Raw genomic sequence first — 17,897 nt, 5'->3', positions numbered from 1 at the left:
AATAATAAAATAAAGTGAGTCGGCTGGCTCTGCAGTGTGACTTGACCATACAGGTGGTTACAGGCAACTAACAGAGCAGCGCGAGCTCACTTCCTCACCATGACGACACTCTTACGTTTGACTGCTCCAGCTAGACGTACTTAAAGGGACAGGCAAGCTGTATGCTTGTGAATGAAATATTGTGCATGCATACACTTTCAATGTGCCACATATAGCGGTTAGGCTGGGCCGGTTCCCCCGGCGGTAACCCCCCTCGCTCACTCGGAGACACGAGCGTCGCTCTCCCGACTGTAACAACGCTGCAGACGATGTCCCTCTCCTCCCTCTGGCTGTTCCCCTGCAGCACCGTTCTCCTGTCCGTCACAACGTTCTCTTCTCCCCGGCTGCTCACACTCTCCCCAGCCCGTGTCTCACCTCCGGCCTCCACACTCTCAGTGCAGTCCCTGGCCAAGTGCTCCGGCGACTGGCAAGTCCAACAAAGCCTCACCTGTCCGCCGCCTGCACGTCTCTCCTCTCTCGCTGTCTTCCAGTCCCCGACAGCTTCTCGACACTCTCTGGCTAGATGTCCGATCGCGCCACATGCGCAGCAGGCTCCCTGCTGTCCATGTCGTTGTCCCGCATACCCGGTCCGTCTCCCGGGACCGCCTCGGCACCACCTCGCCACGTGGCCCGGCTCTCCGCAGGTCCAACACAGTCTCTTCCGTGGCTCCTCCGGCCGCTCTCCCCGCTGCATTACCTCCGCGCTCATCAAATCCACCCGCTGCATGACTTCCCACAGCGCCCGCATCACCTCTACTGCCCAGGCAGGAGTCTCTTCCACCAGCCGTCCGACCTCTCTCAACACACGGGCCTCCATGCCCGCCAGCATCGAGCTGATCCCCGCCGTCAGCTCCCCTTTCCTCCCGTTCACCGATGGCCATTCTCCGCGCACCATCGCACGTGGTCTTAGCAGCTAGCAGTTAGCAGTTAGCACCCCTGGTAGCTAACTTACTAGCGCTAGGTCTTGAGCCCAAAAGCCGCACCGCACACAGTCTCTTTTGCCGTTCCTCCTCTCACCCTCTCCCTTCTCGGCCGTCGCAGAGGGTTATCGATCCCACTTCTGACACCAATGTAGCGTATCGCTAATACGCCAAGGTACCGGAGACTTGTAGTTGGTACAGGTTCTTTATTGACAGGCTCATTCAGCTCCTAGCAGCTAGCTTCACAGCAGCTAGCTCTACACACAACAACCGGTCTCGCTCACTCGCATAGCTTGACTACCTTCCGCCCCGGCCGCTGGTCACATATATTCCCTTCCCCCTAGGAACACACCCACACATATCAGTTCCTAGTTAACACACGGAAACCCCACAATGCGTGTAACACCGATTCGCTACATTATGCTCCAAACAAAATTTATAGCTGTGGTTTATTTTACAAAAAAATGTCCTACCCGGAAGTGGTCCGCTTGATACTGTGAACTTGTGTGAAGTCATCAGCAGCCAGCAGGCTCTGTAGCGTTAGCCTTGGGAGTCGGGCTTATCGCTGGGGGAAAGACCTCTAGCCGACGATGTTTTGCGAGACACCGGTTCTGCATGAGAACTGCCCCCAGAAAGCAGGCCCGCCCACAGCACTCATGATTGGTTCTCCGATGCAAGGCTTCCAACAGCGCCACCTAACGTTATGCAAAGATTTAAATAGTAATATTCTCAGTCTTACAGGAGTGAAACGGATTAAGACTGAGGGCTGAGTCTACCCCGGTACAGTTGTCATGAGTGATCCATGACAACTGTACCGGGGGTGAATTTTGGCCTATATAGCTAATTTTGCCTTGCATGATGCAAGCTAATAGCTACTTAGCTAACAGCTAATTTTGCCTTGCATGATGCAGGTAAAATTAGCTATATTATATATAGGCCAAAACTGTGTTTTGGACCAGACTGTAAACATGCTTATTCCTGTTAGAAAGTGGGGCATTTTATCCCCTTGGCATTTTAACAATTTATGGCTCTCAGATCGAGCATTTGTTGACTTTGTGAGTGCGCAAATAGATTTTTTCATCTCTTTTAATATTACTCCAGATGTGATGGCCTCTGTGATCTGGGAGTCCTGCAAGGCATACCTGAGGGGGGTGATCATCTCTTACACTGCGTATCAGAGGAAAAAGGCTGCAGAGGAGAAATCGGATCTTTCCAGGTTAATTTCTGAACTCGAAACCCAGTATTCTTCCTCACCAAGCCCAGACCTCTATACAAAGCTTCTCACTGCTAAAGCCGACTTTAACATCTTGGCATCTAAGCAAGCAGCGGAAATGCTACAAAGATCTCGACACACTTTTTATGAATTCGGAGACAAACCCGGCAAACTGCTCGCTCATCAGCTTCGTCAGATGTCTGCGTCTCACTTAATCACTCAAATTAACACACCAACTGGTACAACAATTGACCAAGAATTAATCAACAACCAATTCAAGGATTTCTATAGCTCCCTTTATACATCTGAACAATCGTCTGATCCATCGTTATACAGTTCATTTTTTCAACCACTAAACATTCCTACCATTGACTCTGAGTAGGCGTCTGCCTTAGAACAGCCTTTTACGGTTGACGAGATTAGTCTTGCCCTGAGGTCTATGCAGAGCGGAAAGTGTCCGGGTCCGGATGGCTTTCCGGTCGAGTTTTATAAGGCCTTCTCCGCGAAGCTAACCCCACTCCTGCTCAACATGTATAGTGAATCGTTTGAATCTGGCCTATTGCCTGCTACATTGCGCCAAGCTTTTATCTCCCTGATACTTAAAAAGGACAAGGATCCTCTTCAATGTGGCAGTTATCGTCCCATTTCCTTACTGGGATGCGATGTTAAGTTGCTGGCAAGGCGATTAGAACATATACTCCCCTCAATTGTATCCATAGACCAAACTGGGTTCATTAAGAACAGATCATCTTATTATAACATTAGACGCTTATTTAATGTACTATATAATCCCTCCTCTTCTAAAACACCAGAGGTGGTCTTGTCATTGGACGCGGAAAAAGCGTTTGACAGAGTGGAGTGGGGTTACCTTTTCGAAACACCGAGAAGATTTGGGTTTGGTGAGAAGTTTATAACTTGGATTAGGTTGCTGTACACCCTACCACCAGCATGTGTACGTACCAATAACAACTACTCAGATTACTTCCCCCTCTGTAGGGGCACAAGACAGGGATGCCCATTATCTCCTTTATTGTTTGCGATAGCGGTGGAAGTATTAGCTATAGCACTGAGATCTAGTGAGTTTGCGGGTATCATGAAAGGTGGAGTGGAGCAAAAGGTGTCCCTTTATGCTGATGATTTGCTGTTGTATGTCTCCGACCCTGATAAATCCATCCCTCAGGTGCTTACCATCCTTGGAAGTTTTGGTCAGATCTCTGGGTACAAGTTAAATCTAAACAAAAGCGAACTCATGTTGGTTAACTCTTTAGCTAGGACCCTGAATTTCAGTAGACTGCCGTTTAAAATTTCTCATAAAAAATTCACCTATCTTGGAATTTGTGTAACTAATAGTTTTAAGGATTTATTTAAAAATAATTTCGGAGTCGGCTGGCGCCACAAGCGTAGACCCCGGGGAGGGTCATCGCCAACTTGGTGAGTTGAGTAGCCTACACTCACCTCCATGTTATTTATGTCTGTCTTCTAGGCCTGTTCTCGTCTACCTGTTAGGTTTTAGACATTAGCCTTTTAAATTGTGTGGGAGCCTGTATGGGGAGGCAGCGGGTGGAGCTGGCTATATTGCTTTTGGGGTGGAGGGTGCCTGGGTTTTCTCCTAGCTCACAGGCTTTTACGTTTGCAGTGACGTGTGTAGTGCAATCCTTGCAGTGAAGTTTGTAGTGCTGTGCTGTACCCCTGTGTGGTACGTGCAGAGATGGGAAAAGTACTGACATTCTGTACTTGAGTAGAAGTACAGTTACTTGTGTAAAAAACTACTCTGGTAAAAGTAGAAGTACTGATTCAATTATTTTACTCAAGTAAAAGTAAAAAAGTACAGGCTCTGAAATGTACCCAACGAGTAAAAGTAAAAGTATTTTTACCGTATCTTTCTGAATGACTGAACCTCACATCATAGAATATAATTTGAGGATAAAAGATCCCCTACAAATGTTTTACACATCTTAAAACTCTACTTTAAAAAGTGTGCTATGGTTTTTCCACACAAAAAAAAAACATTAAAAATCACATCTAGTCCCCCTTCATTAATATTTCCATGATATATGAATGTGCAAATAATTAGACAAGTTTAACTGCTGGATACAAGGTGTCCCTTACAAAGTGCAGTATCACAATACTCGAGACTGATACGACACTGATACCTAATGGATAAGGAACTGAATGTCCACAAGGTTGATCAAATTCACAAATTCAAGGTTTATTATTAAGACAGAACTGTCTCTGGTGTTAGAACACCACCATATTCCATATTAGCTGAATGTTGACAGTGCACAAACTGAATGTAGGGAGCGGTTATTTAAAAAAGAACCCTTGGAAAAGTCGGATTATTGGCAACTCTGGCAGCAGCGAGATGAAAATCCTCCACTCCTGGGAGAAGACTCGAGGTGGGAGGAGTGAAGAGGAGCAGGGCGCTTTTCCTGTTAAACTTTCCTCAGCTTTCAGCGCCCAGAGCGCTGCGCTAAAAAAAACACCACCAGCTTTTAAACGCGATGAAATGCTTCTTGAAAGAGATGCGCGCTAAGCGCGTACTTATAGAGAATGAATTGCAAAAAGACAAGCGCCGCTGGCTGTCTGCACGGCCCCTAATGTCTGCGTGTCTTCCATGGATGTATTAAAAGGTGTCTCCCCTCAGAGAACATCCGTGTTTCTCTGCTTCTTTGTCCACGCCCCGGAGAAGTGCCAAGTCATACTATTGGCGGAGCTGGAATGAGCTTTTATCTATTACTTCTGCTCTGTTCTCCCGTTTCTACTCGTTTTTAAATTACATTCTCGTGCATTTAAACAAAAGTAACAAACCTGTTTTGAAAATGTACACAAGTAAAAGTACAGATACTTGTGTTAAAATGTAACGAGTAAAAGTAAAAAGTCGTCAGAAAATTAAATACTCAAGTAAAGTACAGATACTCGAAAAATCTACTTAAGTACAGTAACGAAGTATTTGTACTTCGTTACTTCCCATCTCTGGGTACGTGACGTGTGCTGTGTTGTGAAGTGGCTAAGCTAGTCGTTTTATATCTAGCTCTTTAGAGTGCGGTGTTATCTCTATTATTATAGCCTACGTGTGCTGTGTTGTGAAGTGGCTAAGCTAATTGTTTTATATCTAGCTCTTTAGAGTGCGGTGTTATCTCTATTATTATAGCCTACGTGTGCTGTGTTGTGAAGTGGCTAAGCTAATTGTTTTATATCTAGCTCTTTAGAGTGCGGTGTTATCTCTATTATTATATAAATCCGGCATTATCCGGCCCATTCGCCATACCTGTGCGGTTCTATTGTGTACCTCCTCACCTCGTTGCCCATGCCCTATATGAATTGGTTTTAGATAATAAAGTGACTTTTGTATGTACAATCTGTTTCCTGTGTGGGATATTTCCAGCCTCGGTGACAGTGAACCAATTACCGGTTCTCAAGGTAGCAGCATTTAGCTGCCTTCATATCGAAAGGTTTATTACAGTATTAAGGTGATGACCCATGTCAGAATAACATGAGCTGTTCTGGTCCTCCTAGCATTAGCATGTTAGCGCATCCATCTGCAGATAGATTCAGCAGCTCCACTCTGACATGACAACTGTCGCTAGTGACAAATGACATGTAGCTATAGCAGGACGCTAGTGCTGTAACCAGTAGCTTAAGCTAACGTTAGCTTTATCCAACAACTGACGCTGACGTTATTAACACCGTCTGCAGCATTTCGACTGTTTTGTTTACTCTGCCTGTAATCATTCATATACATGGACCTAACTGCTAAAGCTAAGCTGATCTGCTTCTTCTGATGCTGACAGACAAGGAACCGCTGCTTCCTTTAATAGACCAAATCACCGTGACGTCACCATGTAAACAACATTACTTCCGCGTTCGGGATCATGTCTATGTTCCCCGGGTTCTATGTTCCCCGGGTTCTATATTCCCCGTTTTTCACTAACCTCTCCCAGCCCCCACGCCAAACCTAACCTCCTCCCATGCCTAAACCTAACCTCCCCCAGACCCTAACCCAAAACCTAACCTCTCCCACCCCCACGCCTAAACCTAAGGTCGGCATTGCGGGTGGTCGGCATAGCGGGTGGACACCATTTGGGAAAAACGGGGAACATAGGACCCGGGGAACATAGGGATGACCCCCGCGTTCCACTTAGGGAAGGCGGCAGGTTTAAATGTGCGTGTTGTCAAATAAATGCTGTCAAACCCTCTCGTTGTTTTCGGCCGACTACTTTCAATTTAAATGTTCAAACGGTTGGTAAACATGCTTGTCCGACGTATCTAGCCTTTCTTCTGTTTGTTTTATGTAGTGTTAGCTAGCTAATAACATTTGTTTACAACTGTCAAACTCGCTGTTTTTTTGCAGACTCGTTACAGACAGAGCTACTACTGACGCCACGTTAATTTAATTTAGCTTCAAGTCTACTCTGGTCTGGTCTGGTCCAACTGGTAAATTAGCTAGTCTGGTCTCCACTAACGTTAGAGAAAGTGTTGTTATGAATGATATTAAACAACAACACAACACGAACGAACCATTTTTGTCTTCTTTGTCTGTTTTTGTCTTCAACACGTCAGTTTGTGACGTTCACCGCCATTATACAGAAATATAATGGCGGAAGGAGGAGTGAGTGGTTTGGCAGGCTCCACTCAGCTCCAAACCCTTGTCATTTTTACTATTTTAACCTTTTTAATTCCTATCTACCAACTCATCAGATATCTCTATCAGATCAGCAAGAATTCAAAGCCTGATCGAAAACAATATTATGGCGAGAACAAACACGATGTTTGTATATATCTTCTCTGTGGCCTATTGTTGCTGATTCCCGCGGTTTCCACCTGCAATACTGTGGAAGGCCCGAGGACAAAACCCGGCTACAATGCCCGATGCTACATTGAAGACCCAATGAGTATATTAACCGAAAAACCAAGGATCAATTTCTATGGACATGGATATATTGCCGTTTTTTCCTTCCTGCTGAAGAACGGCAGAGCTTCTGCACCTGGATCTGGGCCGGGACAGGTTGCGCAACAACGGCCGGCGAGATGGAAAACCGTCACAACTATATTCCTCCTACTGCTGCTGTCAGGAGATGTTCATCTCAACCCGGGGCCAATTCACACTCCAGCGACTCCACAGGTGGCTATGACCAACACGGATCCCTGCGTTTCTCTAACGCAGTCAGTGTTGTTTCCAACTCTAGGATCCCCGCAACTGGCAACGTTCGCTAATGCTCTCCAGCTCCCCACCATCCAGCTCTCTACCATCATCGCTACTAGTGCACCTGTCGGCCCTGTGGGCGCTTCTCCCGCTGGCCTCTCGCCGGAGGGGTGCAGTGCCAGCGGGGATCTGAAGCGGATAGAGCCGACTGCTTCCCTGCCGACGCCGGGGGTGCGCGCGGCGGCTGACTCGGCTTGGATCGATACCAACACACACCGTAATGGACGGCCAGGAGACATTCTGCTGACTTCGCCAGGCGCGCCGCATGCTGTGACCGACCAACGAAAACACAGCCCACCTTTCAACGCGGAATTTCACTCCGAGGGACATGGTACCTTTGGTGAGTCAAACCCGCAACACACGCTACCACCAGAAGAACGAGCGATGCGCTCAACCAACATGACTCCCAAACCACACTGTGAAAAAGCTGCCCATTCAGCGCAAAAACAACATGAATTTCGATTTTTCCAGACTGTAAATCACGCAAAGGTGATATGGGACCCCAAATCCAAACCTAAAGGAATCGTGGGGGGACATTTGAACATTCGGAGTATAATATCAAAAGGAGATCAAATCCAGCATCTATTGACGGACTCTAACCTTGATTTCTTAGGTCTGAGTGAAACATGGCTTAACTGTAATATCGCGACCAGCATGATTGATGTTCCCGGATATGTATGCTATAGAAAAGATCGAGCAACGGGTAGGGGAGGGGGTGTATTGTTTTATGTCAGGGATACTTTTAAATGTAGCGAGATTAAACTGGACACATCATTAGAATGTTTAGCCTTAAATGTAATATTGTCTCCCAAGATGAATTTTAACATAGCAATCCTGTATAATCCACCGTCACATGACATCTCTTTCTATCATGAATTAGATGAATTGTTCAAACTGTCTAACTTCCGCTCTGAATCAATTTTTTTTGGAGATTTTAATATAAATTGGTCAGATAAAAGTTGTAAACAAAAGCTGAAAATGATGTTGTCAAAACATAATTTTCAACAGATGGTAAAAGGTCCAACAAGAATCACTCGATCGAGTAAAACCTTGATTGATTTGATAGTCACAAACAGACCCGAACGAGTCACAAGGACATACAATTTATTAACGGGCCTGTCTGACCACAATATGACCCTGATTACTAGAAAACTAACAAAACAGCGTCTACCAGTGTTTGTAAATGAACATAAACCAGGGAGTGCCTTCATTCCCAAAAATAAAATGCCACAATTTGAAAACGAACTAAATAAAATTGACTGGAATGACGTTTTACAAACCAATGATCCAGATAACTGCTGTAACACTCTGCTAAAAACTCTCACAGAACTGCTTGAGAAATATACACAGATCTTTAAAAGCAAACAAAGAAGAGTCTCTTTACCCTGGCTGAATAATGATATTCGCAAGTTAATGAAAAAAAAGAGATCTAGCATTGAAAAAGTCACTGCTCACCAAAGTGAATACAGACCTCCTTATTTTTAAAGGCTTAAGAAACATGGTTGTAAGGGAGCTGCGTAAGGCAAAAACCACTTACTTTACACAGCTGATTGCAGAATCTGGAGGAAATAGCGCCTCTCTCTGGAAGCACTTAAATAGCCTCACTAAACTTAAACCCAGTGAACAAAAATCAATAAATGAGCTGGAGGTGAAGGGAGTAATCAGCACTGATAGTACAGAAATAGCAAATGAATTTAATAATTACTTTATACAATCAGTGGAAGAGCTTGCAGACAATTTTGAACCAGTAACGACACCACATGTTATTATGAAAGACTCATCACAATCCTTTTATATTAAAGAGGTTGACCAAGAGAAAGTGGGTAGAATTATCAATAAATTAAGTAACTCAAAGGCAAAGGATCTGTTCGGGCTGGATACTGCTTTTATTAAAACACATAGCGCCACCCTGATCAAACCTATAACTCATATGATAAACACCTCCATAAGAACTGGTAAATTCCCACAAAGCTGGAAAACAGCAACCATCATACCAATTTTCAAAGCTGGAGCACCAAAGCTAGCTAGCAACTATAGACCAATTGCTATTCTACCCGTTTTCTCAAAAGTCCTGGAAAAAGTTGTTGCAGAACAACTCATTGACCACCTAGAAAGCAATAAACTTATTTACCCCAAACAATTCGGATTCAGGGCAGGGTTTTCAACGGAAACGGCTAACTGCTACCTCACTGAAAACATCAAGAGTTCACTGGACAAGGGTAATGTAGTGGGGGCGGTGTTTTTAGACCTTAAAAAGGCCTTTGACACCGTAAACCACAAGATCTTATTAAATAAACTTACAACTTTTAATTTTTCAGAGCAAGCAACCGGCTGGTTTGCTTCATATCTCGGCTGTAGAGAGCAATGTGTTAAAATCAGAGGAAAACACTCAATCCCCCGACAATCAAGAATGGGCATTCCACAAGGCTCGATCTTGGGGCCTTTGCTCTTTAGCTTATACATAAATGATCTACCAGCATGTTGCAAAAGTGCTGGTTGTCAAATGTACGCTGACGACACAGTCATTTATGTATCAGCTAAAACCCCTTTTCAAGCAGCTGAGATACTAACTAATGAAATGAAGGTTGTATCCCAATGGCTCAAAAACAACCACCTAACTCTGAATCTCACTAAGACTGTATCTATGTGTTTCTCCATAAGAAGGAGAGCACAAGACAGTCTCATAATACAAATAGATCGAGAGGAAATAAAAGAGGTCAACGATTTTAAATTCTTAGGTGTCATCTTGGATTCTCAACTCAAATTTGACAAACATGTGAAAAAAATATGCAAAACAGTCAAGATCAATTTGAACTGCTTTAGAATGATAAGACATTACATACCTCTCAAGGCAGCTCAACTGTTCATGCATGCCATGATATTTTCTCACTTATCTTACTGTGTAACTGTATGGGCCCAGGCTTCACAGGCAACTGTCAAACCTGTCACATCACTGTACAAACAGGCACTGAAAATAATGGATCGAAAACAAATGAAATGGCATCACTGTAAAATTCTACACAAGTACAAGCTGCTCAGTTTTGACAGCTTCATTAAGTTTTCATTTGTCAAGTTGATTTTTAAATGTGTGAATAATCTCGTCCCAGCCGTACTTTCACCATATGTCACAAAAATAAACAGCAATAGAATTGCCACAAGGGGATCAGCGAATGGCAATTGTAGAGTGGCCCAACGCAAAACTACCTTCGGTCAGTCATCCTTTTCAGTAAAAGGGATACACATGTGGAATTCCCTACCAACAGAAATAAAAATGCAAACTAATCTGAAAAGCTTTAATGAAAAGGTGAAACACTGGCTGAAGCAAAATCAAACCTGCGACCATTGATTACTGATGTAGTGGTGTAATTCTACTGTAAATCTTGTATGATGTAGTAGCATAATTTTACTGTAAATTTTGTATGATCGTGTCACAATTTTTATGTTTGCACTTTGTTTAGATTATGTTTTTTATTAGAAAAGCCTACCCAGGGACAGGGATTGCAAATTAGCCTTGGCTAGATATCCTATATGCATCGCATATGTTTCATGTTCTTGTAACTTGTTACAATGATTCTTGCATTGTCCCTGACAAATAAACGAATAAATAAAAAAATAAATAAAAAAAATAATGTGTGGACCCAGGGGTAACCGGAAGTAAATGTAAACATCCCCGCTGATTTGGTCTATACATTTGTTGTCTTTTTTACATTCTCAAAGTGATTGGCCAGCAGCTATCATGTGGAAAGCCAGAGTAGAGTGCCAAAGTCACGCCACCTTCCAGGTTAGGCTTAAATTACGAACCAAGGGAATTCATCGGCCATTCTTGTTTTCCAGAGTAAAATGTGATAGCCTTTCCCGATTCTAAATATAGCTGCTTGGTTTGACCAAAACTATGCCTAACACGGAAGAGGGCGTGACTTTGGCACTCTGTGTAGGGTATAGGCTACTATGGCTATTCTATGTGATCTCCTTTTGATAACTAATGTAATGACTAATATTTCTTCAATTACATTTACTGAGCCTCCCCTGAAACTGTTTAGAGCCCCCCTGAGGAGGCCCACCTCCCACTTTGAAAACCTCTGATCTCGATCAATGCATCATACAGTAACAGCCCGTGAATTACAAGAGGACTTTACTGACACTGAGGTCCGCACACTGGAATTAGGATGCTCTCGGTCACTTTATTAACGTTTCGTTCGAAAAGAACTTCATCAGAATGGAAGCAGGAAGTGGGAGGGATTACATGGTTCAATCCAATTGGTGGAGAGAAAACACAGGCAGGTGAAAACACTGAAGCCAATCAAGGATCATAATCAAGACCAATAAACATGAGTCTATGAAACAAAAGTACAGAGTGTAAACTTCACTGCAAAAAAAAGTAAATGCAAACCCCAATTCCCAAAACATACTTGCATACATGCATAATTGAGTACATCAATGTAAGAATACTATATATATATATATATATATATATATATATATATATATATATATATATATATATATATATATATATATATATATGTATACATATACACATATACACATATACATACATATATAAATATACATACATACATATATAGGCTACATATAAGCGTATACACCAGCTCAGTGGCCTTGTGGTTTGAGTGATCGCCCTGAGACTGGGAGGTTGTGAGTTCGATCCCCGGCCGAGTCATACCAAAGACTATAAAAATGGGACCCATTTGCCTCCCTGCTTGGCACTCAGCATCATATGGCCCAATTCCACAGCAGCTAGTAGCGCGGTCCCGCTCCGCTCGACTCGACTTTTGGTCTCATCCCACCGTCAAAAACCGGCCCAGCTCGGTTTGATTTTAGGCCGAGTCGTGCTACTTTTGGTCCCTGCCTCGTCGGGGTACTTCGGGCTGGCGAGTAGGTCCCAAATGGTGACGTAAAACTCTGATGGCTACTGATTGGTCAGAGAGAATCGTGTTTACTCTGTCTACTGACTGTCAATGCAATGCTGGCGGCTGCATACCAGTTTAGTGGTCTTACCTTATCTTCTGTTATGTATATTTCCATCAGTATTTTGTGTCGCTGCCTTCACCTCCGGTGAAATAAAATCGTGGCGGGTGTTCAATTGTCTGAGAAAAAAGTCCGCTGCTTGCTCAGGGAGCTCTGTAGCTGAGAGGAGGCTGCAGCGCTCCGCTAGGCCGCAGCGGGTGTTTGGAAGCCCCGGTCTTGCCTGGTGAGAGGCTGCGGGGTAGAGGCTTCACTCTGTTGCGCCTCTCCCGTCCCCGCACAGCACAGCACATGCCTGTGATATCATTCTCTTGGCCGATTGTCACATTTGCCCATGTACACTGTAGGTCATTTAGAGGCACCAGTATTTCATAAACAGTTTAAAAGTTCTGTGGATGGATTTAATTGTAACGTTATGTTATAGCCGAAGGACAGATATGCGGTCGCTATTTTTAGACGACCAGCTGTGGGCGGGGGTGGGTGGGGGCACATGATCCGCGGTGGAAGCAAAACGTCAATAGGGCTGATACGATTAGAGCCGAGTGGTGACGAGCTGTACAGGGCAGTAAAATGTGGTGGAAATGAGCCAAAAGGGTTGGAATTGGGGGGTTAGATTCCCGAGCGCGGCACTGCTGCTGCTCACCGCTCCCCCAGGGGATGGGTCAAATGCGGAGAACAAATTTCGCACACTCAGGTGTGTAACAATCTATGTGGGACTTTACTTTAATGAGAGAGGGGAAGAAAGAAATAAGCCCTCTAGAAAAAGTACAAATTTAAAAGCTGGTGGTGTGTCTCCAAAATTATAGGTCATTCCCCACAAGAGGGGGTTATTCAGGTCTCCCAGTCCCCACGCCTAAACCTAACCTCCCCCAGACCCTAACCCTGACCCTAACCTCTCCCACCCCCCATGCCTAAACCTAACCTCCCCCAGACCCTAACCCTGACCCTAACCTCTCCCACCCCCCATGCCTAAACCTAACCTCCCCCAGACCCTAACCCTGACCCTAACCTCTCCCACCCCCCATGCCTAAACCTAACCTCCCCCAGACCCTAACCCTGACCCTAACCTCTCCCACCCCCCATGCCTAAACCTAACCTCCCCCAGACCCTAACCCTAAACCTAACTAGCCTGGGTAAACCCAGCCCCCAGTGACCTGCTCTCAGGCTTACCCTGCTCACGAGTCACAAGGTGACTGAGAACTCTGAGAGCAGGTCACGTGGGGGCTGGGTTTACCCAGGCTAAAACCTAACCTCTCCCACCCCCCACGCCTAAACCTAACCTCCCCCAGACCCTAACCCTAAACCTAACCTCTCCCACCCCCCACGCCTAAACCTAACCTCCCCCAGACCCTAACCCTAAACCTAACCTCTCCCACCCCCCACGCCTAAACCTAACCTCCCCCAGACCTTAACACTAAACCTAACCTCTCCCACCCCCCACGCCTAAACCTAACCTCCCCCAGACCCTAACCCTAAAAACCTAACCTCTCCCACCCCCCACGCCTAAACCTAAGGTTGGCATTGCGGGTGGTCGGCATAGCGGGTGGACACCATGAGACTACACTGTTGAGTCGATGGGGATATATACGTCAATAACGTCACCACTTCAAAGGACGAACACGGAAATTCTCTTTCCCTCACCTGGTTCAGCCCCGTTCAGCCCGGGGTAATCAGTGCACACATCAACAACAGTCCAGGTTGAGTGCTGACGTGACGTGGAAGCCTATGCGACAGTGTGTAGTTCTGGATTAGCTTAGCTCAAGCTTTTTACTTCTAGGGCTCGCATTTACGCTACAAAACCCATGAAAGCGGTCCTGGTCCTCATGTGTGAAGATTATCCGACGGAACTCTGGTTCGCATTTGATTAATCTTGCGTTGCCCAGAGACCGTATTTGAAGCATCGCGGCAAAAACCCATTCAAAAATCCCATAGACAGAAACAGTGAAGAACCAGGAAGTCCGGGACTTCCGCGTTCTGACTACAAAAATACGTCATCCCTGCGGCTCTCTATAGGAGAACCAGCAAAACAGTGGAAAATGAGGCACTACAAACAGAGTAAAAAGAGTAAAAAACAACAAATCCAGGAAGAGGAGGGGGGGGGGGGGGTAAAGAGAGTAAAGCTCTTGGGGAACTGGACAAACTACCTGTAGACCAGACTGTACTGAAAGACCAGGTGAGGAGAAATATACAATACACTCAAAAAAAAAGTTATAAAAAAGGTCTAATATCAAAAGATTCATTTACCCCCCTGTTGACTGTGTCTAGAGTGGAGATCCAAAAGGCCTCTCTTTTTAACAGTAAACAGTTAATGTCGCCACCTCTTGGTGGAACCTTCACAAGTTCAATACCAATATATTTCAATGAAGAGATTGGATGTTGGGCCTGGAAAAAATGTAGGGCAACAGGATTTCTGAAGTCCTTAGTCCTAATGTCACTTCGATGCTCAGAGATATAAGCCGACCCACATAAACATTTGATCATATAAATGATATTCGGTGTGGAGCAACTGATAATACCTTTGATTTTAAAGCGTTTACCAGTGACAGGATGGTTGAAAGTGTGGCATTTGTAAGTGAAGTTGCACTGGGCACATCGACCACACTTATAATTACCCTCAGGAATCTTGCAACTGCTGCGCTTGTTGCCTAATGCACTTTTTATACTCTTTTTTAAAGTTTTGTTGTGATGCTTTTAAATGTCCATTTTATTCTCTTCTTTTATTCTTTTATTTTCCTGTCATCCATTTTATGTGAAGCACTTTGAATTGCCTCTGTGTATGAAATGTGCTATACAAATAAACTTGACTTGACTTGACTTGATCTTAATTTATCATTCAGTGCTGGTATCATTATCGTCACATTCTATTTTGATCAGAGTAGAAGTTTGACAAAACAAAATGTAATAATGACAATTGACCTCGACTGAAATGGCTTTCGATCTGTTGCTCTGGTTGATTCCTATCCAAAGTTGACACATTTCAGATAGTTTTTGTAGAAGTGCAGCTTCAGTTTGTGCTCCGCGTCGCCCCGCCCTGCTGGGTGTCTGAAGGTATCGTAGCGGGCATTGTTTTCATGGCGCTGGTGGCCGATGGACACGTGGCTACAGCTGGCGACCATCAAGGAGCCCAGCCCATCCATGAAGAACTCTGAGTGTGCCACTCTTGGCAGCTTGGGGTCGAAGCCCACCCTCCGCGCGGCGTCCGTACGAGCCAGGAAGAAGTTAACCACCCCACTGACCAAAGAGCATTGTGGGAAATCACGAAGTGCGTGGAACATCCCCTTGGACTTTCTGTTCAGGCAGCCACCGTCTTTCTCGTTGCCTTCCTCATAAAGGAGAGAGAAGAAAAACTGGTTCCCAGTTACTGACCCCCCAACCACGTCTAGGTCAGGCTCCGCCTCCATCACCTCCACCAGCTTCTCAATCTGTGTTTGCTCTGTGAACAGGAAGTCGTCATCCACCCACAGGAAGTACTTGGTGGTTACCTGGGAGACAGCCAGGTTCCTGCCAGCGAACCAGCCCTGTGCTGGGGGCATGATGTAGTGTTGGACGTGTTCTCCGGGGACTTTCTGTGGATCGAAGCTGTCGTCGGCGATGATGACGTTGATGTTGTCATAGAAACGGCGTATGCTGCTCAGCATCACGTTGAGCTCTGGGTAGCGCAGGAAGGTCTTGGTGACGATGGTGACCTGAGAGCTGATGTCTGTGCCCATGTCATAGAGGACGGGCAGGCGAGGCTGCTGGATGACGATGGGGAAGACAACCTCATGGTTCTCAAACAGGAAGTGTGCGAGGTCTCCAGTGTGTATATGGTAGACAGTGCTGGTGTAGGAGACTTTAGCCAGCAGGTCATTGAGCACAGCCAGGCTGCTGGCCTCCACGGTCAGCACACTCTCACCATCACCTTTGACCTCTCCCCATTCGCCTCGACTCTCAGTGGCCAAGACGCCTCTGGATACATTCAGCGACACCTTATAGCTGCTTCTCTGTCCTGTGTTCAGCGCTAACCCTGGTATGAGAGTGCGGGTCAAAGGTCGCACTCTGAAACCCTGGATGGGATACTGCAGTGGAGTGTTAGACGGTGCAAACAGCAGACTGTCTAGTACAGACCTGGTCCTGGCCTTGTCTTTGTGGAGCTCCTTTTCTCTGCGTTGCTGCAGCTCATCAATTTGCTCCTTAGGGACGAGGTCTCTGATGGTCAGGGACCCTTTAGGGCAGCTGCAGGGCGCGGGGGCGCGGGGAATGCTGGATGGCAAGGTCCGTAGCTGCTGTGTGTCGGCAGCCTCAGTGGAGAACAGGAAGTAGTAGAGCAGCAGCACCACAGTGACGAACACACACAGTTGACAAACCATGGTCCACCCTGCTCTGCTCAACACAGCCATCTCGCCTTGCTGTTGTGAAGGAGTGGATGAGCTACTGAGAGAGCTGATGTTGGATGCACTGGAGAGGGAGGCTGAGGGACTTTCCTGTGGGAAACAAACACAGTTATTATTATTTTATTTGTTCTTAAAAATATACTGTACATTGCCTGTTTGTGTTTTATATTGTTTTATTTATAATTCAATTGAGCATTGGGCCTTTATAAGAATGTTTATTTGTATTATTTCAATTGTCACACTCATCGATACATATTTGAGGTTTGTTTATTAATTGGGAAAAGGACCACTGGAACAAATGCCGTGAACATGATCCGGCTACTTTTCCAATCTGACTGGCTATACTCAAAAGTTTGGGGAACTCTCTGTCATAAGGGGTGACAGAGAAGAAGAAGAGAAGTAGCCTAACACAGGAAATTACCATGAACAGACTGTTCTGATACTGTTCATGGAAATGATACTTTTCAAGGACTTGTCAAGCCGTTTTCCAAGCAATAAAGAATGTAAAAAATGTATCGAGCACTAGGGATGGGAATCGAGAACCGGTTCTTGTTGAGAACCGGGTCCCAGTGAATCAATTCCTTGGAATCGTTAGCCAAAATCCTTAACAATTCCACTATCGATTCCATGCGCGATGACGTCACATGCTGCGACACGCACGCAATGCAGCCTTGTTTTGTTTAGACCGCAGCCACCGGTCTAGCCACCGTCTAGGCAGAAGCAAAACGATGACCACAGTGCCACTTGCAATGCTTGCAAAACCTCTATTTCGTCAAAGGGGGGAAATACTAGCAATATGCAGAAGCATTTGTCCACACAGCATGCAATAATTTTGGAGGAATGTCACGTTTCTGATGTGCTACGGAGTGACGATAACGTGGCTAACAGCAGCGCGGCTAACGTTAGCGCTCCTCCAGACCCTGTCTATTGTGTGTTTATTGTTTGTGCCATTTGTTTCATTGCGTAAACCAGATTTCACCAATACTCCATTTCCATCCATTTAATTTAGAAGATGATGACGTTCAGAGTCAGACTGGTTCAGAGGCTGCAGCAAAGTACTTCTTGTGCTGCACACTTCTAGCCCCATTCACCCAGGCAGGGAAGAGTAAAATGACCGAGGCGAGGGTAAACGAATGTCACCGAGCAGTGACTAGTTTGTCTGA

General features: G+C 45.3%; 1 protein-coding gene across 1 annotated transcript; it reads right to left on the bottom strand.

The window, feature by feature from the left end:
* Positions 1-14,744: 14,744 nt before the first annotated feature.
* On the bottom strand, positions 14,745-16,740 carry LOC310780581 (beta-1,4 N-acetylgalactosaminyltransferase 2-like; the record flags this gene model as incomplete). The annotated part of the gene is made up of 1 exon (XM_083641125.1): positions 14,745-16,740. One exon carries the CDS (start codon positions 16,738-16,740, stop codon positions 15,319-15,321), a length of 1,422 nt encoding a protein of 473 aa, XP_083497251.1. The 3' UTR covers positions 14,745-15,318.
* Between the last annotated feature and the right edge of the window lie 1,157 nt (positions 16,741-17,897).

The sequence above is a fragment of the Poromitra crassiceps genome (assembly GCF_964638095.1).
Source record: "Poromitra crassiceps genome assembly, chromosome: 8".
NCBI classification, from domain to species: Eukaryota; Metazoa; Chordata; class Actinopteri; order Beryciformes; family Melamphaidae; genus Poromitra; species Poromitra crassiceps.
The sequence above is the reverse complement of the archived record's forward strand: the minus strand, read 5'-3'. Positions and strand labels throughout refer to the sequence as shown.